At 47.5% G+C, this 27,996-nt stretch overlaps 1 protein-coding gene across 1 annotated transcript in view; it reads right to left on the bottom strand.

Moving 5' to 3' along the window:
* The window catches only part of LOC138292229 (uncharacterized), a 40,254-nt gene extending 19,475 nt beyond the window's left edge, over positions 1–20,779 (bottom strand). Inside the window, exon 1 of the mRNA XM_069230672.1 lies at positions 20,569–20,779. Within this exon, the coding sequence (XP_069086773.1) occupies positions 20,569–20,674 (106 nt within the window). The 5' untranslated portion in view covers positions 20,675–20,779. The remainder of the gene's footprint in view (positions 1–20,568) is intronic.
* Positions 20,780–27,996: the final 7,217 nt, after the last annotated feature.

Raw genomic sequence — 27,996 nt, 5'->3', positions numbered from 1 at the left:
GGTTTCCCTAGGCCAGGGCGAGTTCTGTAGGCTAGGCCCCTTCGTAAGGCATGGCCCTGTGGCCCCCCACACCACCTCTGTAGAGTGCCAAGTACAGCTATTCATGCCCCTGTGTCATCTATGTGTGCATATGTCGTCCATAACCTTGTAGGGCATTTCCCAGGAATTGCACTGTAGAGCCCAACAGCGTGACGCAGTGCAGGGGTCTTCTGTGTCTGTCTTGTCAGCCAACGGTAGCGGTAAGCCATGCACTCAACCTGTCTTTCTTCTGTCCCCCCCCCCCCTTTTTTTGCGGTCTCCCTGTTCTTGTGTGCATTAGCATTATCAGGTGGAGGAGCAGTGGCACCGGAGCACGAGGGAGCTGCATCCCACATGGCCATGAAGGGCCACACTACGGACTCTGAATACACCAGTGGGACGGAGGGCGAGGGGAGCACCACGGCGGTGACAGGAGCTGAAACCAGCGACACAGACTCGTCCTCCGATGGGAGCTCCCTTATGGTGGCGGCAACATCTGTGCCCCCCACTTCTATAGGTACAGCCGCCACCCCCCCTACCAGCACCGCCCTCCCAGCAGCCCCTCAGCCTTTGCCCCGTGCCCGCTCACCCAGGAGGGTGGGCATCACCTTCGCCCCATGCACCTCAGCCCCTGCCACCTCTGCTGCCCTCAGTGAGGAGGCCATTGACCTCCTCATGTCCCTCACTGTTGGGCAGTCTACCATTTTGAATGCCATCCAGGGTGTAGAAACGGAGTTGCAACAAACCAATGCATTCCTGGAGGGCATTCATTCTGGTCAGGCTGCCCTTCACCGAACCTTTCAAACTCTGGCCTCAGCACTGATGTCAGCCATTGTCCCTGTGTCCAGCCTCCCCCCTCCAACTTCCTCCACCCAGACCAATCCCCTGTACCTCTGCCTATCCCAAGCACACCATCAGACCAGCCTGCACACCCCTCACCACACAAGGGAAGCTCAGGCAAACATAAGCACCACACATCCCACAGGCACTCACGCAAGCATCACACACATGCAGACACACCAACATCCACTGCCTCCACTGTGTCCCCCTCCTCCTCGTCTCCCTCCTCCCTCCCAGTCTCGTCTACACTCACACCTGCATGCACTACCTCTACATGCCACTACGTCCCGCACCAGCACACCCACCACCACACCCCGCTCACGTGCAGTCACCACCCCCACTACCATTCACACGTCCCCCGTGTCCTCTCCCAGTGTGTCTGTGACGCCCCCTCCGAAGATACACAAACGCAGGCACACACCCACCCAACATACATCCACCTCACAACAGCCTCCAGCGCATGCACCTGCACCCAAAGCCACAAAACTTACACCTCCTACAACCACCACCTCTTCCTCCACTCCCAAACCCCCTCCAGCTACCCGTCCCAGTGTCTCCAAACAACTTTTCCTGTCCACCCTTAACCTATTTCCCATCACCCCCCCCCGTCCAACTCATAGGTCCTGAACTAGCACCTCAGCCACAAAATCTCCGGGACCAGTGGTGCCAGTTGTCACAGGTATGTGGAGTGCACCGGCCACCAGGACAGCCAGTGTGTCACGGAGCCACAGCACAGCCAGTCCCCCCCGTGAAGCACCAGAAGTTGGCCAGTGCCCGGCGGGAGAGGGGGAAGACTCCAGCCACCCAAGCCGCTCCTAGGGGTCCCGGTGGGAGTGTGGACTCAGCTGTGACTCCTCCCAAGCTGGGAAAGGCCCAGAAGAAACCCGGCAAGTCTGGGAGGAGCAGCACGGCGGAGAAGACTGCCATCATCCCCGTTGGGCAGGAGGGCCCCGCCAGCCCCATCGTCGCTGCCCAGGAGGCCACCGCCAACCCCATTGTCGCTGCCCAGGAGGCCACCGCCAGTCCCATCGTCGCTGCCCAGGAGGACACCGTCAGCCCCATCGTCGCTGCCCAGGAGGACACTGCCAGCCACAGCCCGGCTGCCCAGGAGGGCCCCGTCAGCCACAGCCCAGCTGCCCAGGAGGGCCCCGCCCGCCACAGCCCAGCTGACCAATGAAGGACCGCCAGCCCCAGCCCAGCTGGGCAGTGAAGGACCGCCAACTCAAGCACCGCTGAACAGGGCAAGCACCGCCAAGTCAAGCACCGCTGAACAGGGCAAGGACCGCCAAGCACCACTGAACAGGGCAAGGACCGCCAAGCACCACTGAACAGGGCAAGGACCGCTGAACAAGGCAAGCACCGCCAAGTCAAGCACCGCTGAACAGGGCACGCACCGCTGAACAAGGCAAGGACCGCCAAGACAAGCACCGCTGAACAAGGCAAGGACCGCCAAGTCAAGCACCGCTGAACAGGGCAAGGACCACCAAGTCAAGCACCGCTGAACAGGGCAAGGACCGCCAAGTCAAGCACCGCTGAACAGGGCAAGCACCGCTGAACAGGGAAAGCACCGCTAGCCCATGAGCGGCAGGGGCACTGACGCAACAGGGACCGTCACGGGGTGAGTGATGCACTCTGGGCACCAGTCCCCCTCCAGAACCAGTGGAGGCATGCATCCACTACCTCTGTCCTGCACAGGATGAAGCAGTGGAGAACAGCATCCACTACCTCTGTCCTGCACAGGATGAAACACTCTGGGCACCAAGCCCTCTCCAGAACCAGTGGAGACTGCATTCCACTTGAGAGACTGTGGCTTTGCACTCCCCAGGATGCAACAGTGGGCAAACCACCCACCGTAGAGACTTGAGAGACTGTGGCTTTGCACTCCCCAGGATGCAGCAGGGGGCAAACCACCCACCGTAGAGACTTGAGAGACTGTGGCTTTGCACTCCCCAGGATGCAGCAGTGGGCAAACCACCCACTGTAGAGACTTGAGAGACTGTGGCTTTGCACTCCCCAGGATACATGAATGGGCATGGAGGCCCCTCGTGGATCTGGCGTCGTGCACTCATCCGGCTGAGGTGCCCCCCCCCTTCCCTTCCCCCTGAGGTGCCTGTTGTATTTCTATCTGATGCACCTGCAGTGTTCTCTCTGTTTTGATCTAGTATTGTGTGTGGGCCTCGCCCATACATTTTGGGCCCAGTAGTCCACGGACTATAAATGGTGCAATACTTGGACTACTAATCTTGGTGTATATTTTGTTAATAGTGTATATATGTATATTTTTGCTTCCTGAATTTTGATATATTACAATGGTTACACTCATTTCCTTTTGTCTTTGCATTCTTCCAGAGGGTTTGGGGGGTGTAACTGTAATGTATAGATATGCATTGATGTGTGTGTTGTAGTGGGTGAGGGTGGGGGTGGGTGTGTTGCGTGTGTGTGTCCCTGTTTTTTGCCTCCCATGTGTCGTAGGTGCAGTACTCACCGTGGTCTTCGCCGCCGGCGTTGGTGCTCCTGGTACAGGAGCAGGTAGACTATCGCAGGGAGAATATGGAGTTCCGGCTCCATGGTGTCCTCCTTCCTCCTGGAGTGTGTAGAGGTGAGTGTTTTTCCTTCGAAATTCCTGTTTCTGCCGTGTTTTTATCCGCAGTGAATCCGCCCCGGAAAAGGTGGCGGATTGGCTTGTCATAATAGTGTGGGCGGTACATTGTCCTCCGCCTGTCTGTTGGCGGTGACCGCCGAGCTATTTGTTTGTACCGCCGTGGCGGTCTGAGTGTTAAAGTGGCTGTCTTTGTTGGCGGTTTCCGGCACGGTCATAATTGCAAAAATTTTACCGCCGGCCTGTTGCCGGTCTTACCGCCGCCCAGGGTTGTAATGACCACCTTAGTTTCATGGCCTATTAACCAAAATGTATTATGGTGGTACACATATTTCCTTTCCAGCAAGCTGTACAGGGATGCAGTCTTTGGGCTCCTATTTTACCCACATGTTTGATCTTAGGCAAATCTTACTCTCTTTTTGCCCAAACAAGATAATACGTGAGCACTGTGAATCACGCCGATTTGAAGCGGCACACAACCACGGCATATTTCTGGGACAGGCAGCATAGCTTTCATTCATATATCAAGGGCTGTTGAATCACCAATGTCCACATTCCCTACTAACATCTCTGAAGGCAAATGAGTTCCTGAAGCCAGGTTATACAGAACTCCCCCTGTGCTGCGGGGTCTCCCCTCCAGTCATATACTAAAATGCTTGTTGCAGACAGGAATCTCTTAACTGCTCACACACGGCTGATAGTAGAAAACACTTCACCCTGTTAGGCAGCTTGTAGTCTTCTACTGGGAATCTCTTATCCTTCAGAGCCTGTCCTGCTCGTCCTGAAAGTGGAACAAATATGGCACATTTGGCATCCTGCACCAGCTTGCATCAGGGCAAACCACCAAAATGTGGGACAAACATGCAGAAAATTAGACCGCTGGCTCATTGATTATAATAAAAAACACGAAGAAGGTTGAAATATTGGGCAGGTTCACTCCTGGGAACTTTTACCCAGTTGGTTACGTAGTGGCCATGTGTTTCCCCCACCCATAGGCTAGCACTGGGCATAAATGTGGAACCCAGGGTACCCTCTTCAGATCGGTTCTGGACCTGTGGGAAACTAGAAGGAGGACTGAACCTGCAGTCTGATCTGAGGAGAGCCTTGAAGGCTATACCTACTCTCCCTCTTGTACCCAAGGCAAAGAAGTGGATTCCAAGAGTTTTAAGGCTGACCTCTTGTTTATGCCACAGTGACACAACAAGCTTCAAGAGGCCTTTGCATGCATTCCCAGCTGGCCCCTTGTAACTGGATGTGCCCTGGACCCTGCTGATGCCCCGTGTTGGTGTGAGTCTTGACCCTGAAGTCATGAACCCTTGATGGATGTCAATGTGTACGCAGCCTCACAAACTCTGAAAGTTAGGACTTAGAAACTTTTTGCCAACTTTTTGTTCCAAGAACCGACGGGAGGCCCATGCTGCCAAGGTGATCCGACAGAAGTGCATTACCGCTGCACCCAAGATTCAGGTGGCTCCCGCTACATCCTTCTCCACAGTAGCAAATCCAATTCAGCGGGCACTCGCACAGAACATATCCAACCTCGTGGAGCCCTCTTCAGCAACAGCTTGCAGCCTTGCTCCCCTGTAAGAATCCGAGCTCCAAAAAAACTGACTAAATCTGAAGGCGAAAGTGCAAAAAGTATCTGGCTAGCAAGGGAACTTCTCCAACAGCAAAATTCAAGTTTTTCCCAATCAGCTTTCCCACCAAAAGTCAATGGTTTCACTAAGACATCACCAGGTGGTTATGACGAGTAGCCCTCTTCAGCCACAACCTATTGCCTTGCCCCAATTTCCAGAAACTAAGTCCAAAGGTAAAACTCTTCACTGGGACAAACCTGGTCCTCGTATCCATGCTCTTTTGTGGTGGGCCTGAAATCTTACCCTTGCACCGTTTAAGTGCAGATGATGAGGCTGGTACTTTTTTAAACCTAAACTTTAAAAATAATTAACTTTGGTTCTACTCATCAGATTTATGTTGTTTTGGTGTCATTTTATGTATTAAAATCTAGTCTTTTTTTCTAAATTGGTTTGAAGCTTTTTTTCCATGTGTTGGGTTTTGACATTGTTACTGTTTGGGTTCTGCATGAATATTTTACAGACTGCCCCAAAGTTTAGCCTGCAGCTCTGTGCCATACCTACCAGGGGTTTAACTCAGGTTTATTTAGTCCCTTTAGTGGTTTATCATTATATGGATTGTGGTTAACATTTGAGATGGGTACTCGCCAGACTTTTTTTTTGTTTTTTTACATACAGCATAAACAAAAAAGATGTGATGATGTGGAGGCCACATAGTTGTGTGTGTGCACCCATGTGCCATGACACACCTCAATTTTTAAAAAAATGTACTGATCTTATATGGATTATGATAATGAAGTACAGCAAAGGTGCTTACATTTCTAAAGTGGAATTTCCAGCAGCAACTTGCTTACAAGCCTTCCAGACACAAAATAAATAAATAGTACCGGGATGTGGGTTTGGAGGGAAAAGAAGGAGTGGGTTTTGGTGGTGGGAAGTATTGGAAAAGAAGCCCACGAGGGAGGAAGAAACAAGGAGGGCAAGGGGAGACGCCCATGAGAGAGAGAATTCAGAGGAAAGTTTGGAGTGCAGTAAAGCAAGTATGGGAACTGTGATCCCAAGTTTAATGGAGCAGACTCAGTGAGCATGGAGCCGGGGTCAGAGAAAGCAAAGTGAATATTTAAGTCATTATTTTAAACTTGCACAGCACACTGCATAAGATAGGCTGCCAAAAGAGTTGTAAAAAAGAATTAGGTTTCAGATAAAAAAAGTGCACCCAAAATATAAATTTTGGAAACATGCAGACTGCACCTGGTACAAATGTTTTTTTAAACCTCCATGAAAAGCACACCCTCTACAGCTCAGCAGGTAACACCCATACAATACTGCATAAAAATAAAATTAAAAAAAGAATACACCTTTGTCATCATAGAGCTTCAAGCGACTCCATCAATAGCCAATATATTTGCAGATTAACCAATTTCACACATTTACATTTCTTTCAGGTAGTAGGCACCCTGGCAAGAAGGCTTGTGTCCTGATTAGCTATCTGCTCATCTTCTTCACAGCAAAGAAGACTCCTACCTTCCCACGTCAGCTAAGACATCCCAACTGTTTTAACAAAAAGGAAGGGAACTGTTTTTGTTGAATTAAAAATGTACAAAGCACATTGTGCCCCTCAGATCCTACCAACTTCAGCCTCTAGGTGAGAGCAAAAAAAGAGGGCCTGGGGGAAGAAGAACATCATGCAAAGAAAGCAAAACAGAGCAGGGGGTGCAGAAGTGGGAGAAAGAGCAATTAACACATAGCTCGAGGGGGAAAAGAAATGTTCAAGGAAGACTGCTGGAAAATACATTCAGTGTCATGGATTACTCAAGCAAATGGAAAAAAAGGTAGTGGAAGGAAACAAGTAAAGAGGGTATGGTCCAGAGAAAAAATAAACACAAGGTGGACAAAGCAAGTAATCTTCTAAGAATCAACTAAATGAGAGTGCTATAAAGCCAACTAATTGTAAGCAGGGCACAAGCCAAGGGTACATGTGGCGTCTACCCACTCTTTTCACAGGGTGGATGCCCTCTACCTTGTCAAGAGGTTTGGCCCCACAGAAATATGGTAAACTTGAACTGATGTAATTTTCCAGACACTGGGACACATTCAGCAGCACCTGTACGTTGTCTGCTTTCATTCCAAGCTGCAAAGTACAGGTAGCAATGTATACACAGGGAGCAGGCTTAATAGATTCCAGCTGGGCCCATAACAAAGGGTGAAATTCAGGGGCCATTAGGCTTCCTTTTCTTGCAGCATCCTGACTGTGTGCTGTTGGGAGCCTCACACCTTAATTTAATGGAGGAGAAACAAAGGCACACAGCTTATCACTTCACATGTACTTAGGAGAGGCATGCTTTTGACTTTATACAGTCCCTGTGTATAGAGATGTGTATGCACTTTAAGAATGACATATCTGTTGCGTCTGTCCCAGTATTTTACACATATAGGCCCTCATCATAACATTGGTGGTAAAAACCACCTACCGCTGCGGCTACGGCCGTCAAAATACCGTCGCTGCGGCTACCAGCCGTCCGCCATATTATTACAGTAGCCGGAATTCCGCCAGAAGGATGGCGGAATTCCTGCTGCGGCAATGGCGGTGGATGGTGGTAAGGTGGCGCTGTTGCCGGCAGCAGCGCCACGCCAGTAGACCTTCGCCGACCGTAGCATGACACATGATACAGCCTAGCTGTGTTCTGCTGGCGGACGCTGCTGCCGGAAGCAGCGCCCCATACCGTTTCCTGCCAGAGGACGCCCTGAAATAAGGTAAGTTGGGTGCTCCGACAGGGGAAGGCTGTGGGGAGGGGGGGTTGTTGTGTGTGTACGTTTGTGTGTGCATGAATGCGGATGTGTATTGCGTGTTTTATGTGTGTGCGTGTGTGAGTGCATGTGTGCTTGTAAGTATGTCAGTGTGTTTGGATGTTTGTGTGAATGGATGTATGCATGCGTGGGTGCATGTGCGTATGAGTGTGTGTATGAGTGTGTACGATGGTGCGTGAAGGTGTGTGTATGTTGGGGGGTGGGTCTGGAGTGGGATGGGGTGTGGGGGGAAACCTGGGGAGAGGGCAGGGAAGACCCCTATCAGCGACAAGGAAGGAATTCCCTGTCACTGACAGTGCCTACCGCCATGGTTTTCGTGGTGGTAAGAAAGCCACGAAAACCGTGGAAATAGGTGGGGTCAAAATCCCATGGGTGGGCTAGTGACAGCTGCCTGGCTGGAGACTGAAGTCTCCAGCCCGGCGGCTGCTACCCCCGTGGCAGATGGGGTGTTACATTGGCGGTTTGGTCATATTATGGGGAAAAATACCGACAGCCTGTTGAAAGCACTTTTCTCCATTATACCGCCATCCACCACGGTTGTAATGAGGGCCATAGTAATTTAAATACCACTTTTTTGTTTTCTTTCTTTTATATTACTACTCATCCCAGTGCAGGGTGTCAGAGCGCTTTACATCACACGTACGCATTATACACTGACAGGTGTGTAAATCAATGTGCAGGATGTGTTACATAAGACAGTGAGGGTTACAAGGTGTAGGAACCACGTCCTACATAGATCAGTGTACTATATTATAAGGATTACAATTTATGAACTTCAAGTAACAAAAAGGATCTGTGTTAAAAGCAGTAACCCACTTACCCACCTACATAAAATAAAAATCTGACATATGCATGCAACATGATGTGCTCTGCAGGAGACATGTCAACTGTCTATGCTACTTTGATTCAAAACACAGATCTCTACAGAAAAAAACATTAACTTCCACAGTTATCTTACCATTATTATTTTATGGCAAGACCGGAGGCTCATATTATGCATTTTTTGTTGTTGTTTAATAAATAGCAGCAGTCAAGAATAAACAACAACTTCCAGAAGGCCAAAGGAAAACGGGCCAATGGGAGACAAACAGTAGTTTAAGCAGTCCACCAATCACAGGTCATCACACCCCTAAATACGTATCTTGACTGTGAACAGCCCTCTTTTCTTGCTGCTCGCAGTCAAGATAAGTATTTTACATTTAGGCTCCATTATATTGTCATTAATTATTTATACTGTGAATGTGTTCTTTATTTAAGTTTTACGGCTTTTACCGCGTTACACAGCCTTTTATTGCCCTTTCTCCTGTGTGTCAGCGTGTAGCTGCATTCTTTCGGTTTTGCCTGGCTCTACTCGCGTGCTGTTTTATAATGCAAGCATTCTAAACTGCCGTTTCTGAGCAGCGCAACTTCATATTCTGTCAGCGCGACTCAAACTGCAGTTTCACATCCTGTCATCGGTGTTTTCAGCCTTCGGACATATTTTCCTCACGTCAACACGGCTCCGGTTTCCTTTTCTGGACAGGTTTTCCCTCAGGGCATATTTTCTCCACCCATAGGCGGAGCTTAGTTGTTTCCTTACCTCAGTTAAAGGGATATTAACCATTTCAGTGCCTATTATAATTCTTTGTTGTTATTCATTATTTAGTCCAATTTTTTCTATGGAAATGGAGAGCTCTTTCAACAAAAATGGCTTGGAGGAGGAGGAACAAATTAATGATCAGCTTAGTGGTTTTATTCAGAGTTCTGTAGAGCAAGCTGTATCATCCTCTATAAATAGTCAAAAAATTTGAGAATTCAATGTTAAATTTGTTTTCTAAGACGGTTCTGGCCCATTCTGCGGGGGAAAGCAGAAAACGCCCTATTTCAAAAAATCTATAAAAAAAGGCGTTGAGTAGTGAGGTTTCCTCACAAAAGGCAGAGGACGAGGTTCCTCATAAGGCTCCTATAAAAGGAGGGTTCTAAGGTTTTCCTCTCTCAACTGTCACTTAAGTGCACTAAAAAATCCAAAAACATTACTGCGCCTATTGTGATTTCCAGTATTTTAGATACTAATAATGATGGTACAGATTCTGTCTCTGACACAAATTTTTCAGATGATGATTATTCTGTTTTCTCTCCTCCTCCAAAGAAAACAAAAATGATGGCGCATGAGGCTACCCAGCCTCTAGTAGTTGCTGATGTGGAAGGGGTTCCTATGTTCAACCAAACAGATATACATCACCCCAATTCAACAGAGTGGTTCCCTGCGGACCACGTGGGTGATTATGTGGCATCTAGACTACGCACTTCATTAGATAAACAAACTAGAGCCAGGCTCTGTTCCGAATACCCTCGTCCTTCTTTGGCATCCAAGATTACAACCACTCCAGCTATTGATCCTTCCCTTATCACCTTTTTTACAAAGTTCGGTAAGGATCCACGCAAAGGCGTGGATAAAGCCTGGTCTACTTGCCAGGACAAACTGTTGGACGTGGTGGGTCCTCTCACCCGTATTTTTGATTTGGCCGAATCTGCCTGCCTCAATGACTGTCCCATTGATCCAGTGGATTTATCCCTTTGGATGCAAAGATCCTTTTGTCTTTTAGGCAATGCCAACACGGCAATCACTCATGAGTGCAGGAAAGGCCTCCTCCTCAAACTGGATTCAAAGTTGGTCAATCTGGCTGGATCGGACCCAGGGATCAAGGCGGAAGGACTACTTTTTGGTGATAATTTTATCAAAGAATTAAGCAAATATGTTTCTACTTTTGCTTCATTGGACAAGGCTCAGCAATCGCTAAAAAAGATGTTTCACAATCTGGTTTTTGCCAGGGCCGGCAGAGGCAGGAGCCGCTTTGCCGGCCGCTCGTACAATCAACAAGGTTCCCGCGGTGCCTTCAATGCCTCCTATCAGGAGTACAGACCACAGTTCTATCCCCAAAGAGGACGTGGTTTCCGCAACAGAGGCAGCCGAGCTTCCAGACTTCAAACCCAGACCGGTAAGTCTTTGTTCTGGCCCTCCTATTGTAGGGGGCCGTCTTTTGTTGTCCCTTCCAAAGTGGCAGTTGTTAACGTCAGATCCATCGGTTATAAACACTGTTCAAGGTTACAACATAGAGCTCTATACAAAACCTTTTCAGACTTTTTTTCCCTCAACCTCCCAAGTTTTCCCAGGAAATGTCTCTGGTGATTTCAGCAAAAATACAGGCTTTATTACAAAAACATGCCATCCTTCCCTGCCACCCAGATCCCTCAGGTTTCTTTAGTTTGATCTTTCTCATCCAGAAAAAGAACAAAAAGATGCACCCAGTCATCAATCTAAAACATTTCAACCAATTTGTGGTTTATTGTCACTTCAAAATGGAGACTATTCTCCATCTCAGGGATTCTCTTCTTCAGGGCGATTGGATGGTTCGTTTGGATGTCCAGGATGCCTATCTGTCAATTCCTATGCACCCAGATTCCAGAAAATACCTACAATTCGAATGGATGAATCAATTCTATCATTTTTCTTCCCTTCCTTTCAGCCTTTCTTCAGCACCCTGGTGTTTCACGAAACTCATGAGGCCGGTAGTGGCTTCCCTCAGAGCACCGGGTATTCGACTGATCATTTATCTAGACGATATACTCATTATGAACCAGGAGAATACTGTTCTTCAATCTGATCTTCTCCTAACCTCCTCTCTTCTCACCGATCTTAGTTTCTTAATCAACAACAAAAAGTCTTCTCTTGTTCCTGTCCAACGCATAGAGTTTCTAGGATTCCTCATAGATTCAGTGTCGGCTACTCTTCTTCTTCCCTCCGCAAAAGGTAAAGTCTATAAAGTCAGAAATTATCCACATCCTACGCAAATCCTTTCTGTCCCTCAGATCTCTGGCAAGGATCGTAGGCCTTCTCTCCGCTTCCACCCAGGCTATCTTTCCAGGTCCTCTTCACTACAGAGCCCTCCAAAGACTCAAAATATGTCATCTTCAAAGGGGCCTCACTTTTTCAGACAATTTCGTTTTAGATCACGATTCACGCGCATAACTCCAATGGTGGATAAACCATTTAGACACCTGGAATGGCAGGACCATCTTTGCGTCAGCCCCAGATCTTGTATTAGAATCCGATCCAAGCCTCTCAGGATGGGGAGCCCCATGTGGTACAATCTCGACTGGGGGTACATGGTCTCTTCAGGAGTCACAGTTGCACATCAACTGTTTAGAGATGCTTGCCGGCTCCTTTGCCGTCAAAAGTCTGGCAAGAGATCAAGTACGTTGTTCAGTCCTTCTCAGAATGGACATTTCTGCGGTCAGGTATATAAACCTTATGGGAGGTACAAGATCCAAACCTTTAGCGGAATTAGCGAAAGGGTTTTGGGGGTTTTGTGTTCAAAGAAAAATATCAGTCCAGGCGGAATACATTCCTGGCAATCTCAATACGGTAGCGGACTGGCATTCTCGTTTCCTCCAAGACTCCAGCGATCGGAAGCTTCATCCCGAAAGTTTCCAGGCTATTTCTCGCAAATGGGGTCCATTCCAAATAGACCTTTTTGCATCACGTCTAAACACTCAGTTGCCGCAATTCTACAGTTGGCGACCAGATCCGTTTGCTCTAGCCTTCGATGCTTTTTCCCAGGATTGGTCAGCATCCCTAAACTACGCTTTTCCTCCTTTCATTATGATAAACAGGCTCATAGCGCACATCAGACGACAACGAGCTGTGGTAGTTCTTGTAGCTCCTTTCTGGCAATCCCAGGTATGGTTTCCTTCTCTTCTGGAATTAGCAATAGAACCTCCCTTTCTTCTTCCCTCCTTTCCGGAATTTCTTTCCAACCCTTTCGGTCGGTCTCACAGCTTGATTCTAGACAACCTTCTTTCCCTTTCAGTGTGGAAACTGTCGGGGATTCCCATCCAATCCCTTTGATTTCGGCAGAAGTTTCAAGCCTCATTGAACATTCCTGGGCATCAGGCACAACAAAAATGTCCTACAGCTCAGCCTTATCCTTATGGCGCAGCTGGTGCATGGAACAAAATATCAATTCCCTTTCAGGAGATGTAACTTTCATAGTTAATTTCCTTGCAGCCAAAGCTAGTAAAGGTAAGTCATACTGTACGATTAATTTGTACAGATTGGCGATCTCCTCCTCTCACCCTTACATCAATGGGAAGCCTGCGGGGGAGCACCCTCTAGTTTGTCGACTTTTGAAGGGAGTAAAGTTTTCTAGTCCTCCTTTACCCAAATACAGTGTTTTATGGGATGTCAATGTTGTGTTTAACCTGTTTTTATCCTGGCCGGACAACCATATGCTTCCTTTGAAAATATTGTCTGAAAAACTGGCCATGTTACTATGTTTGGTTTCTTTTAAACGTCTTTCAGATGTTAGAGCTTTGGATATTACTGCTCGTTATTTTACCCCTTCTGGGGTTTTATTTAATGTTCATAGACGTACTAAAACTAATTTGTCTTCCTTTTTTCCCAGACCACCCTAAACTCTGTGTGGGTCAATGTTTAAAAATATATGAACAACAAACAGCTGATTTGAGATCTTCTGCTACTTCCCAACTCCTGATTTTCATAAAAAAACGCTTTAAACCAGTTTCTTCTCCAACTTTGGCCCGTTGGGTTAAATTGATTATGTCCTTAGCTGGCATTGACACTTCTGCTTTTGGCACCCATTCCGCAAGAGGGGCTATGGCTTCCAAAGCTTTTTGGGCTGGTTCCCGTTTAGAAGATATTCTCAAATCAGCTGATTGGTCTAACGATAATGTGTTTAAGGTGTTTTATTGCAAACCAGTACATCATGTTGCCTTAGATGTTATTAGTAAGCTTTAAACTTGCATAATATGAGCCTCTGGTCTTGCCATAAGATGTAGATTTTCCTAGTAATTTATGACGGAAAGTCTTAATTTTATTTAAGACATGGAGGCGAGTATTATCCCACCTCAACAATTAATTCTAGGATTGTTTACTCCCTCCCTTCCAGCATCAACTACTTCTGCACAACCTTCATCATGATCATCATTCTCCATAGGATCATCAGTGCCCAACTTCGTTGGCTTCACTGCTTCATCTACATCGTCTGTATTCAGATGTCATCCTTTCTTCTTCCGAAGTCCAATTACTGAATTTTTGCCAAGACGTTTTACCTTTGGTTATGGCCTTTTGCATTGTTTGTTCTATTGTACCTTTGTTTTATACTATTTGACTCTCACACAAGAAAAGAGGGCTGTTCACAGTCAAGATCCGTATTTAGGGGTGTGATGACCTGTGATTGGTGGACTGCTTAAACTACTGTTTGTCTCCCATTGGCCCGTTTTCCTTTGGCCTTCTGGGAGTTGTTGTTTATTCCTGACCGCTGCTATTTATTAAACAAGAAAAGAAAATGCATAATACTCACCTCCGTGTCTTTAATAAAATTAAAACTTTCCGTCATAAATTACTATGAAAATCTACATTATTCCGTGAGAATTAGCAGGCAGCACTAAGTTCTCTGCAGCAGGCCTCTTAACCCCATAAGATATTTTAAAATGCAGACTTTGTAACCAAATAAGCTTAACAGATTTACTGCCTTGTTTCTCTTTGTTGCCAATTTCTCTGTGGCAGGGTTTTAAAAAATAAACGTGCAAGTTGAGGCTTGGATTTTGCATACAGATTTTTCGCACAACCCAGATGCAAATTTTCATTTGTTAAACATTGTAATGTGCTTCAATGTACTAGTGATAGACCTGCTAAACATGTGTGAAGTCTTAGGATTCTATCACAGGACCGGAGGCGAGGATTATGCAGATCTTTCTTCACTCTTTATTCAACAGCAAGTTCAAAGTTAAACAAAACATGAACAAAAAAACTACAAGTTCCATGAGCCCGCCGCCATGGTAACGAGTATCCAATGAGGTGCACTCCTTCACGTCTGTATAAATAGCCCGAGACACGTCACACTTCCTCTTTCTTCACTGCTACGTGTCAGATAAGTGCCTTTTCTGCCTCCGGTTGGGAGTTTGTTTCTTGACTTGGCGCGCTGCCGCTCAATTGTTTTGCGGGGCTTTCTGTTTGTATAGCAACTTCGTCGCTATGAGCGGTCCGGAACGGACGGGCCGCTCGAGCGTTTCATTTCCTTTCGGCCCTCGGCGTGTTTAATACACGTCGGGCCCACCAGAGGGAGCGCGCGCTGTGTTCTTTGTTATCGGAGAGCGTGCCTCTCTCAGCGCGCGGCTCGCGCTTCGCGTTTGCTTTTTTCTTTTTCTTCCCAGAATTGAGGGTTTCTCCTCTATTACATGCTTGGCACCCTGGTGCATTTTTTCTCTTCCCTACCTTGACACCCGTTTGGGTAAGAATTACCCCATTAGGGAAGGCATTACTTCTTGACTTACTATCAGTGACAGAGAGGGTAGGGATTTTACCCTATATATTGTATATTTTTTTGTTGGGTGTACACTCTGTCATAGTCCTCATTATGCATTCCTCCCAAGAGAATGAACCTTTTACCAACATGTCCCCAGGTGAGGGTCCCTCTCACCGTACCCTTCCCCCCGGAGTGGACACTTTGTTTTCCCAGGCTATTTCTCACGCTTTAGCCCCTCTTAGGGATACTGTAGCTAAACTTACTGAACAGGTGTCCAGAGGTACGGGCATGTTTGGTGTGACGGGAGCGGAGGGTGATTCCTCTACCCTTTCGACCCCCAGGAAAATGCGCAAGCGCGACGCGGGGCACCTGGGGGATGGTGTATTTTCACCCAATCCCAAGAGTGCGCGCGCGCATAAGCGCGTACCCTCCCGGGAGGACCGTTTGCCCGGAGTACTGGGTGACAAGCTTCACCACCTATGGAACCCTGATCTGGGATCCCCCAAAGGCTTCATGGGAGGTTCAGATGAGGACTCATCATCTTTAGATGACGACTCGGGTCGCCCTTGGCGTCCGGGTGCTACCCTACCAGATCCTTCGGATCACGCCGATTCTGACTCTGATATGTTTGAGCCGGAGGGTATCTACCATCCGCGTTCCTCGGAGTGGCGTCCAGACCACAAGGTGGCTGAATATGTCGCCAGTAAAATTAGGCAACCTCTGGACAAAGAGGTGCGCGCTCGTCTACGGGCGGAGTGCCCACGCCCGTCTTTATCGGATAAGGTCGCTTTCACGCCAGTTATTGACCCAAAAATGTGTACGTTTTTTTCCAAGTACACCAAGGATCCCAAAAAAGGGATTGATCGCTCCTGGAGGGCATGCCAGGATAAACTTCTTGATGTGTTAGGTCCCCTCACACAGATTATTCAATTGGCGGAGCGGGCCAAGCAAGCAAACACTCCCCTTCAGACGGACATCATAGCGGGATGGGCTCAGAGAGCTGTTTGTCTTCTGGGCAACGCGAACTGTGCCATCTCTGCAGAAAGACGCAGGTCTTTATTGATCAAAATCGACCCCAAGTTAGGGGAACTGTCTAACTCGGAGGCAGGGGCTGTTGCCCAAGGCAATTTATTTGGCGATCCCTTTGTGAAAGAGTTGGGAAAATTTGTGGCTACGTTTTCAGCTTTGGATAAAGCGCAATCTTCGATTAAGAAGGTTTTCCCCAACAAGGTTTTTGGCGGGGCCGGGCGAGGCAGGGGTCGCTCTTCCGGCCGTCCTTTCCAGCAAGGCCCCAGCTCCTTCCGCAACAACGGTTGGAGGGACGGCAGACAAGGAACCTTCTTCCCCAACAGAGGCAGGGGAAGAAGCAGAGGGTCCAGAAATGCGCGAGGAGCATATAATGCCCCAGGAGGTCCCTCGGGTGAGGCTTATCCCTTTTTCCCCAACAAATTTTGGCGGGAGATTGAGGTTTTTCAGGGACAATTGGAGGCGCATTACCTCCGACGCATGGTTTCTACAAACTGTCTCAGGTTTTCAAATAGAATTCTGGGGTACCCCATTTCAGGAGAAACTGCCTCAGCCCATCGGGTTCTCGGCAGAAGACTCAGAACTCATAGATTTAGAGGTTCAGGCCCTTCTTCACAAAGATGCCATTTCCTTCACTTCCCTTCACCCCACAGGCTTCGTAAGCAACATCTTCTTGGTGGAAAAGAAGGACAAAGGGTTTCGTCCCGTTATCAATCTTCGTGCTTTCAACGAATGGGTGGTTTACAGACATTTCAAAATGGAGGGTATTCACATGCTCCGCGACCTCCTCTTACAAGGGGACTGGATGGTTCGTCTAGATCTCAAGGACGCGTACCTCACGGTCCCTATTTTTCCACCCCATCGCAGATTCCTGCAGTTCTTATGGAACAACCAGGTGTTCGAATTCACCACACTCCCCTTCGGCCTGTCGTCGGCGCCGTGGTGCTTCACAAAACTTCTCAAACCAGTAGTGGAAACACTGAGGTTACAAGGCATTCGCCTCATAATTTATCTGGACGACATCCTTTTGATGGATCAGTCCAGGTCTCAGTTGATATACAATCTGAACACAACTATTGCGCTTTTCCAGGACCTTGGTTTTGTGATCAACCAACAGAAGTCGCAACTTACTCCGACTCAATCGTTAGTCTTCCTAGGGTTTCTAGTGGATTCCCGATCGGCGTCTCTCAGTCTCCCGGCGACGAAGATTTCCAAGATAAAGAAGGAACTGAGAAAGGTCCTGCAACGAGACCAGATCTCTCTACGCCAGTTAGCCAGAGTGGTAGGCCTGCTTTCGTCTTCGATTCAAGCCATTTTTCCGGGTCCCCTACACTACAGAGCCCTGCAACGCTTGAAAGCGTTTCACCTTCGCCGAGGGGTGACGTACTCCGAGTTGATCTCCCTGTCTCAAGAGGCAAGGACGGAGTTGTGTTGGTGGCTGGACCACATGGAGGCATGGAATGGCAGGGCCATCTTTGGAGCAGCCCCGGATCTGGTGATCGAGTCAGACGCCAGTCACCAGGGATGGGGGGCTCGTTGCGGGGACATCTCGTTGGGGGGACGCTGGACCCCGCAGGAACTAACCATGCATATCAACTGCCTGGAGCTCCTGGCGGGTTCTTTTGCGATCAAGTCTCTCACGAGAGACAAGGTCTCATGCGTAGTTCTACTACGGATGGACAACGTATCGGCAGTGCAATACATAAATCGTTTAGGGGGAACAAGATCAAGAGCCCTAGCGGGGCTAGCAATAGATTTTTGGCATTTTTGCCTTCAACACCAAATCTCAGTCACAGCAGAGTATCTTCCGGGAACCCAGAATGTGTGGGCAGACTGGAATTCTCGGTTTCTCCGGGATCCCAGCGATTGGCGACTACATCGCTCGGTTTTTCAGGCGATCATGGATCATTGGGGTCCCTGTTCAGTGGATCTCTTTGCGTCTCGTTGGAATGCCCAGCTTCCCCTATACTTCAGCTGGCGTCCGGATCCGGGAGCGATGGCAGTAGATGCGTTTCTCCAACATTGGGGTACTCTTCAGGGTTATGCTTTTCCCCCGTTTCTTCTTATCCCGCGGGTTGCTGCTCAAGTTCGCCGCCAAGAGGCGACGGTGATTCTAATAACCCCCTGGTGGAGGTCACAGGCATGGTTCCCGACTCTGCTGGAACTCTCGTGCGAGTGTCCTCTTCGCCTCCCGGATTTTCCCTCGATACTCCTGGATCCGTCGGGGTTCTGCCACCCTCTAATCCTTCAAGGTCATCTTCCCCTCATAGCTTGGAAGATTTCCGGCATCGTTGGCAAAACAACCGGCTTTCGCAGGAAGCTAATAACTTCATCGCACAGGCCTGGGCCCCTGGTACATGCAAACGATATAGATCAGCATGGAATAGGTGGTCTAGTTGGTGTGTGGGCAAACACTGCGATCCCATGGGGGCCAGTATTGCCGACATCATCAATTTCCTGGCGGAATTAGCTGCATCCGGCTTAGCGTATCGCACCATCAATTCTTTTCGCTCGGCCATCTCTGCGGGCCATCCTCCCCTGAATAATCTCCCGATTGGGGGGCATCCCTGGGTTTGTAAACTTCTTAAGGGTATTAGACTCTCCAGACCTCCACAACCTAGATATTCGGAGCTCTGGGATGTGAACTTGGTTCTTAATCTCTTATCCTCTTGGCGGGACAACCAATATTTGTCGATGAAGGAATTGTCGGCAAAATTAGCCATGCTTCTCTGCCTCATTTCCTGTAAGCGTGTGTCAGATATCAGAGCACTGGATGTTTCCGCTCGAGTCTTTACTCCAGAAGGAGTCACGTTTACTATTGCAAGGAGAACAAAGAATAATACCAGGTCGGTGTCCTATCCCGTTTTTCCTGATTCCCCGAGGCTATGTGTGGTTAGATGTCTCAAAGTCTATGAGGAAGTGACCAGTTCTTGTAGACCTCCAGGTGAGACTCAATTGTTGATTTCTATTAAGAAGCCGTTTAGGGCGGTTTCTTCTCCCTCCATTGCCAGATGGATTCGGTGGATTCTCTCTGAGGCAGGTATAGATATTCGAGTTTTTGGGGCTCATTCTACTCGGGGAGCTATGGCTTCCAAAGCCATACAAGTGGGGGGCAGATTGGAGGACATCATGCATGCTGCTGATTGGTCTTCAGAGTCTACTTTTAAGAAGTTTTACTTTAAACCAATTCACGACGCAGCCGCACTGGTGGTAAGTAAGCTTTGAACTTGCATAATCCTCGCCTCCGGTCCTGTGATAGAATACGAAATTTCCTAGCTATCGTGAAGGAAAGTTTCAATTCTATTAAGGACACGGAGGCGAGGATTATCCCACCCACATACATTTCGCGGATATGTTCCCTCCCGATTACATCTATCTGCGTAGCAAGGTAGTATACTTGCGTTTATGCCTTTGTTTATTGGTTATTCTGCTCATATTTTAATTTTTCAGGTAACACTTGATTCAGATGTATTTTCATTTATATGTGTTTTAAAGTTCATAACTTTGTTGCCTTTGGTAGGTTTCCTGTGTTCTATCGGATTTGCATCTAATTATACCTATTTTTTAGGTTCCGAAACTACGACCAATTGACTCTACCAGGATTCCTTCCGCAGTGAAGTCGAGGAAGTGTGACGTGTCTCGGGCTATTTATACCGACGTGAAGGAGTGCACCTCATTGGATACTCGTTACCATGGCGGCGGGCTCATGGAACTTGTAGTTTTTTTGTTCATGTTTTGTTTAACTTTGAACTTGCTGTTGAATAAAGAGTGAAGAAAGATCTGCATAATCCTCGCCTCCGTGTCCTTAATAGAATTGAAACTTTCCTTCACGATAGCTAGGAAATTTCGTATTTTATGCCAGTTCTTCTGATGTCTCTTTCTGTGAGTGATGTCACACACTGATGTTATGCGCATGATTTTACTTGCATACTTTAACTTGGTTAGTCCCCCCCACTTATTTTTTTAGGACTTGTGCCCTGCCCTTCTTGCAAGCAAAGGATGAAATTATATCCACTGTAAAATCTTGGTAAGCAGGCAACAGGTATTTTGCCACCAGACAGCGAAGGTTTATTTGTCTCAGCACTGAGGTGCAGGGAGGGGGAGGTAGGGGCTGGCCTGAACAGTTTACGGATTAACTCCAATACTACTTCTTATAGGTCAAGGGTCAGACTGAAAGCATTGACAATAGTCTTCCGCCTTTCAGAAGCCGATTTAAAAAGTATGTTGGGTAATGATAACACAAATTTTTCGCAGAAGTTGAAACTGCGAAATGCGCAATAACTGTGCTAAATAAGTTATCTACATTTCACTTCAACCACGCGTTATATAAACACTAAAACTCCGCCCCTATTCTTACAAATCACGCCCTCTCCTTATACAACTTCCAAATGCTCACCTGTCAGGTCGTAGAATTTCTCTGTTTTGAGCAGCGCCGAGATGCCCCACATTCCCCATTGCACCGCAAGATCAATTGCTGCTCCCAGGGCAAGTTCCTGCAGCATCGCGCACCGAGAAAGCTAAAAAAAATAATTAAATGAAATCGCCGAGCAGACCTCGCACCCAGCCCGTCAACTTTAGAGCTCCGCCTCCTAAGTCCACTCCCACCAATGCCGCAATTCTGACGTTTGACGTGTGGCTTGTTCCGCCGACCTGTGACGTATTTTTGATGTCTGCTGCCGATGTGTATTTTGAAAACAATGGGCCTCTATTTTTACATAACTGTTTATTTGAATTCCATTTTTTCTGGCTTAATGACAGGCATCTTGTATGCAAAGTAAATGTACTGCGAATCATAAAAAGTGGATTCATTTATATAAAATGATTTGAATAAGATTATCTAAATACTATTCGAAGATAATTAAATGTGTGCACTTTTCCAGTTTTAGTGGTTTTCTAAAGTAAAAATATTGTCGGTTTCAAAATGGCGGTTTTATTAGCGGGTCACACGATAACGCGTGTTCCCCAAATAAGCCATTAACATAGTGCAGCTGGGGCGAACTTATCTCTTCCTAGAATGGGCGTGCGCGATAGGCGCTGCTCGGCTGGCCTCAGGTAGACTCTAAAACTAGCGCATGCAAACTCCGTGAGTGGTAGCGCGTGTCAGCGAACTGATGACGGCTCTCCTCAGTCATCTAGACGGGACAAAGAAAATGGGTCAAAAAGACGCCCTATGAAGTGTCTGATGTAAAACAACGACGGCGCATTTGTAAGAAATTGAGAAAAATGCAAAGGAGGAAGCATATACTTTTAGTTGCGCGTGGACACGGTCTGTTATTTAAAGAAATAAATATATATAGAAATGATATAAAGAAACTTTGGCAAATGATAACATTAGGCTAAATGGCGTGCCTGCTTGCTCCCTCCGAGAGAGCTGAAAAAAACGAAAGCGGGCGCGTGTGAAAGTGAGGTTGACGCCTGTGTTCTGAGCTAAAAAAAAAAAAAAAAAAAGTTGGAAAAAAAATATTCTGCCGCTTATCTTCCTGATGCGTGACCTTTTTGGGGTGCCAGAAATTTCCTGGTGAGGGGGCTGACTTTATATTCTAAGAGCAATACATTTTATGACAAGACCAGAGGTTCCTATTGTGCATTTCTTTTCTTATTTTATTGAACAGCAGCTGCAGAAAAGAACTACAATTCCCACGAGGCAATGAAAAGGTGGCCAATGGGAAGCAAACTGTAGTCCAAGTAACCCACCAATCACCAACAGAATAGCCCTATAAAACCTATCTTGACTGAGAACAGTCATCTTTTCTAGCTGCTCACAGTCAAGATAAGTATTTACTTTCTTTATACTTCATATGATAGACTGTATGTTTGTTATCTATTATTAGTGTTTATTCGCTTCTTTGCTGTTTATTGTAAGCGCGTTATCACACCACGCTGCATGCCCTGAATCCAGTCGGCTTGTAGCCGCATTGCTGTTGTTTTGGCCATTAACTCTTCAGAGCGACCTCCATTTTATACGGCGATCGCACTGAAGTAAAGGATTTTGTTTCTCTGCTGCCTCACCTCACCTTCAAGTCGCGTTTATTCCTTTCTCCGTCGTTGGCTCCGATTTTGAGGTCCCGGATAAGGAGCCGTATTCAATCCTCGACTCGTTTCCTGGTGCCTTTGCCCGCCCAGAGGCGGGGTTAGTTTCTCCAGCCCGCCTGTGAGGAAAAAGTTAACCCCTTATGCTCCTCTACCTTTTCCAGCTAGTTTTACCTGTAATTCTGTTTATTATGGATAGCTCCCCATTTTCCCATGCTGCCACAGAGGAGGAGGAAATGATTAAAGAAAATCTCAATGATTTTATCCAGTCTTCAGTGGAACAAGCAGTCTCTGCTTCTATGGATAAATTATCTAAGACATTACACAATTCAGTTGTACAATTAATGTCTAAGACGATGCTGGCCCACTCTGCGTGGGAAGGCAGAGAGCGTCTAGGAATAAAAAAAAAAATAAGACGATGCTTTTGAACAGTGAGGATTCCTCACACAAGGCGGAGGACGCAGTTCCTCAAAGGCTTCCCTTAAGGGAGTGGATACTTTCAAAAACATTGTCGAAAAAATGCGCTACCAAAACAAAACACATTACACCTATTGTAATTAAACATTTTTTAGACTCTGATGATGATGAGGCGCATGATAATTACCCGGACTCGGATCTTTCTGATAAAGACAATAGAGACTCCGTCTCTTCTTCCCCTCCTCCTAAGAAAGCAAAAACTCAAATTCTTTCGAGTTCCAAGACAGCTAGAGTTTTTGACTGTGAGGGTGAACCCATGTTCGATCCCAATGATATTCAGCACCCGCTCTCTACTGAGTGGTTGCCTGCGGATCATGTGGCAGAATACCTCACTTCCAAATTACGCTCTCCCCATGACAAACAGGTCAGGTCAAAGCTCAGGTCGGAGAATCCACGTCCCTCTCTTCCTTCAAAGATCACAACTACTCCCGTTATAGACGCCTCCCTCATTACCTTTGTAGGAGGCTGGACTGGCTTGTAGTGAGTACCAAGGGGTACTTACACCTTGCACCAGGCCCAGGTATCCCTTATTAGTGTATAGGGTGTCTAGCAGCTTAGGCTGATAGATAATGGTAGCTTAGCAGAGCAGGTTAGGCTGAACTAGGAGACGAGTGAAGCTCCTACAGTACCACTAGTGTCATATGTCACTAGTGTCATATGCACAATATCATAAGAAAACACAATACACAGATATACTAAAAATAAAGGTACTTTATTATTATGACAATATGCCAAAAGTATCTCAGTGAGTACCCTCAGTATGAGCATAGCAAATATACACAAGATATATATACACAATACCAAAAATATGTAGTATAGTATTAGAAAACAGTGCAAACAATGTATAGTTACAATAGGATGCAATGGGGACACATAGGGATAGGGGCAACACAAACCATATACTCCAAAAGTGGAATGCGAACCACGAATGGACCCCAAACCTATGTGAACTTGTAGAGGGTCGCTGGGACTGTAAGAAAACAGTGAGGGTTAGAAAAATAGCCCACCCCAAGACCCTGAAAAGTGAGTGCAAAGTGCACTAAAGTTCCCCAAAGAGCACAGAAGTCGTGATGGGGAATTCTGCAGGAAAGACCAAAACCAGCAATGCAACAACAATGGATTTCCAGATGAGGGTACCTGTGGAACAAGGGGACCAAGTCCAAAAGTCACGACCAAGTCGAGAGTGGGCAGATGCCCAGGAAATGCCAGCTGTGGGTGCAAAGAAGATGCTACTAGGCAGTAGAAGCTGAGGATTCTGCAGGAACGACAAGGGCTAGAAACTTCCCCTTTGGAGGATGGATGTCCCACGCCTTGGAGAGTCGTGCAGAAGTGTTTTCCTGAAGAAAGACTGCAAACAAGCCTTGCTAGCAGCAAATCGTGCATTTAGGGTTTTTGGATGCTGCTGTGGCCCAGGAGGGACCAGGATGTCGCCAATTGCGTCAGGGGACAGAGGGGGCGCCCAGCAAGACAAGGAGCCCTCTCAGAAGCAGGCAGCACCCGCAGAAGTGCCGGAACATGCACTACAAAGTGGATTGAAACGGTGCTCACCCGAAGTTGCACAAAGGAGTCCCACGCCGCCGGAGGACAACTCAGGAGGTCGTGCAATGCAGGTTAGAGTGCCGTGGACCCAGGCTTGGCTGTGCACAAAGGATTCCCTCGGAAAGTGCACAGGAGCCGGAGTAGCTGCAAAAGACGCGGTTCCCAGCAATGCAGTCTGGCGTGGGGAGGCAAGGACTTACCTCCACCAAACTTGGACTGAAGAGTCACTGGACTGTGGGAGTCACTTGGACAGAGTTGCTGGATTCAAGGGACCTCGCTCGTCGTGCTGAGAGGATACCCAGAGGACCGGTGATGCAGTTCTTTGGTGCCTGTGGTTGCAGGGGGACGATTCCGTCGACCCACAGGAGATTTCTTCGGAGCTTCTAGTGCAGAGAGGAGGCAGACTACCCCCACAGCATGCACCACCAGGAAAGCAGTCGAGAAGGCGGTAGGATCAGCGTTACAGAGTTGCAGTAGTCGTCTTCGCTACTTTGTTGCAGTTTTGCAGGCTTCCAGCACGGTCAGCAGTCAGTTCCTTGGCAGAAGGTGAAGAGAGAGATGCAGAGGAACTCTGATGAGCTCTTGCATTCGTTATCTAAGGAAATCCCCAAACCAGAGACCCTAAATAGCCAGAAAAGAGGGTTTGGCTACTTAGGAGAGAAGATAGGCTAGCAACACCTGAAGGAGCCTATCAGAAGGAGTCTCTGACGTCACCTGCTGGCCCTGGCCACTCAGAGCAGTCCAGTGTGCCAGCAGCACCTCTGTTTCCAAGATGGCAGAGGTCTGGAGCACACTGGAGGAGCGCTGGGCACCTCCCAGGGGAGGTGCAGGTCAGGGAAGTGGTCACTCCCCTTTCCTTTGTCCAGTTTCGCGTCAGAGCAGGGCTGAGGGGTCCCTGAACCGGTGTAGACTGGCTTATGCAGAAATGGGCACCATGTGTGCCCATGAAAGCATTTCCAGAGGCTGGGGGAGGCTACTCCTCCCCTGCCTTAACACCATTATCCAAAGCGAGAGGGTGTAACACCCTCTCTCTGAGGAAGTCCTTTGTTCTGCCTTCCTGGGCCAAGCCTGGCTGGACCCCAGGAGGGCAGAAACCTGTCTGAGGGGTTGGCAGCAGCAGCAGCTGCAGTAAAACCCCTGAAAAGGCAGTTTGGCAGTACCCAGGTGTGTGCTAGAGACCCGTGGGATCCTGGGATTGTGCCAACAATGCCAGGATGGCATAGAGGGGGCAATTCCATGATCTTAGACATGTTACATGGCCATATTCGGAGTTACCATTGTGAAGCTACACATAGGTAGTGACCTATATGTAGTGCACACGTGTAATGGTGTCCCCGCACTCACAAAGTCCGGGGAATTGGCCCTGAACAATGTGGGGGCACCTTGGCTAGTGCCAGGGTGCCCACACACTAAGTAACTTAGCACCCAACCTTTACCAGGTAAAGGTTAGACATATAGGTGACATAAGTTACTTAAGTGCAGTGTAAAATGGCTGTGAAATAACGTGGACGTTATTTCACTCAGGCTGCAGTGGCAGGCCTGTGTAAGAATTGTCAGAGCTCCCTATTGGTGGCAAAAGAAATGCTGCAGCCCATAGCGATCTCCTGGAACCCCAATACCCTGGGTACCTTAGTACCATATACTAGGGAATTATAAGGGTGTTCCAGTATGCCAATGTAAATTGGTAAAATTGGTCACTAGCCTGTTAGTGACAATTTGAAAGAAATGAGAGAGCATAACCACTGAGGTTCTGATTAGCAGAGCCTCAGTGAGACAGTTAGTCATAACACAGGTAACACATACAGGGCACACTTATGAGCACTGGGGCCCTGGCTGGCAGGGTCCCAGTGACGCATACAACTAAAACAACATATATACAGTGAAATATGGGGGTAACATGCCAGGCAAGATGGTACTTTCCTACAACCTTCTTTTCCAAATTTGGAAAGGACCCTCGAAAGGGGGTTGACAAAGCCTGGTCTACCTGCCACGATAAGCTTTTATATATGGTGGGCCTCCTAGCCCGTATTTTTGACATGGCGGAAGCAGCCCACTTGGACAATGCTATCCTGGATCCTGTTGAGTTGTCATTGTGGGTACAAAGAACTGTTTGTTTATTGGGGAATGCTAATTGTGCCATAACCCATGAACGTAGGAAAGGTCTGTTACTCAACTTGGACCCTAAGCTTGTCAGTTTGGCAACCTCAGATCCGGGAGTCAAGGTGGAGGGTTGCCTATTTGGAGAATCATTTATTAAAGAACTTAGTAACTACGTGGCAATGTTCGCCTCTCTGGACAAAGCCCAACAATCTTTAAAAAAGGTATTTTCCAGTTGGGTTTTCTCCAGGGCCGGCAGAGGCAGGAACCGCTTTGCCGGCCAATCATACAGCAACCAAGGTTCCCGTGGTACCTTCGCCAACACTTACCAGGAGTTCAAACCTCAGCTTTACCCTCAGAAGAACCGAGGATTCAGGAGCAGAGGCGGCCGAGGCTCCCGTTTCTCTTCCCAACCCGGTAAGTCATCCCTTTTCTATTCCGGTGGAAGGTTGCCTTGTTTTTTTCCTTCCAAAGTGGCAGTCTCTCACAGCAGATCCCTGGGTTTTGAACACAGTTCAGGGCTATACTATAGAACTTTATTCAGAGCCTTTTCAGGTTCTCCTCCCTCATCCGCCCCAATTCTCGTTGGAAATGGAAAACATGATTTTGTGGAAGTTCAATCTCTTCTCCAAAAGCGTGCAATTGTCCCTTGTTCTCTCGATCCTTCGGGGTTTGTCAGTTCAGTTTTTCTAGTTCAGAAGAAAAACAAGAAGATGCGTCCGGTGATCAACCTAAAATCGCTCAACCAATTTGTAGTCTACCGTCATTTCAAGATGGAAACCATCCTTCACCTCAGGGATTCGCTTCTTCAAGGCGATTGGATGGTGCGTTTAGATCTCCAGGATGCTTATCTCACCGTACCTATGCATCCAGATTCAAGAAAGTTTTTGCAGTTCCAATGGCACGGTCAAATGTATCACTTTTCATCCCTTCCGTTCGGTCTTTCTTCCACCCCTTGGTGTTTCACAAAACTCATGAAACCCATGGTAGCCTCTCTCAGAGCTCAGGGGGACAGATTAATTATCTACCTAGACGACATTCTTCTTATGAACCAAAATCATTCAACCCTTCTCCATCACATTCATCTAACCTCTTCGCTTCTATCCGATCTAGGTTTTATCATCAATGATGAGAAATCTTCCATGACTCCAGTCCACAGAATAGAGTTCTTAGGTTTCCTGTGGATTCCGTGTCCGCCGTTCTTCTTCTCCCATCGGCAAAAATAAAGTCTATCAAATCGGAAATTCTTCAGACCTTACGCAGTTCTTGCCTTTCCATCAGATCTCTAGCAAGAATCGTAGGCCTCCTATCCTCTTCAATTCAAGCTATCTTCCCAGGCCCTTTACATTATAGAGCTCTCCAAAGCCTAAAGATTCGTCATCTTCAAAGAGGGTTAGCTTATTCGGATTCCGTGATCTTAGATCAAGATTCGCGCACAAAATTGCAGTGGTGGATAGACCATTTAGATGCTTGGAACGGCAGGACTATCTTTGCGTCAGCCCCCGATCTTGTATTAGAATCAGATGCAAGTCTGCAGGGTTGGGGAGCCCGGTGTGGTCCAATCTCGACTGGGGGCACATGGTCTCTAGAGGAGTCCAAATTGCACATAAATTGTTTAGAGATGCTTGCCGGGTCCTTTGCGATCAGAAGCCTTGCAAAAGACAGGGTTTGTTGTTCAGTT

The sequence above is a fragment of the Pleurodeles waltl genome, chromosome 4_2 (genome assembly GCF_031143425.1).
Source record: "Pleurodeles waltl isolate 20211129_DDA chromosome 4_2, aPleWal1.hap1.20221129, whole genome shotgun sequence".
NCBI classification, from domain to species: Eukaryota; Metazoa; Chordata; class Amphibia; order Caudata; family Salamandridae; genus Pleurodeles; species Pleurodeles waltl.
The sequence above is the reverse complement of the archived record's forward strand: the minus strand, read 5'-3'. Positions and strand labels throughout refer to the sequence as shown.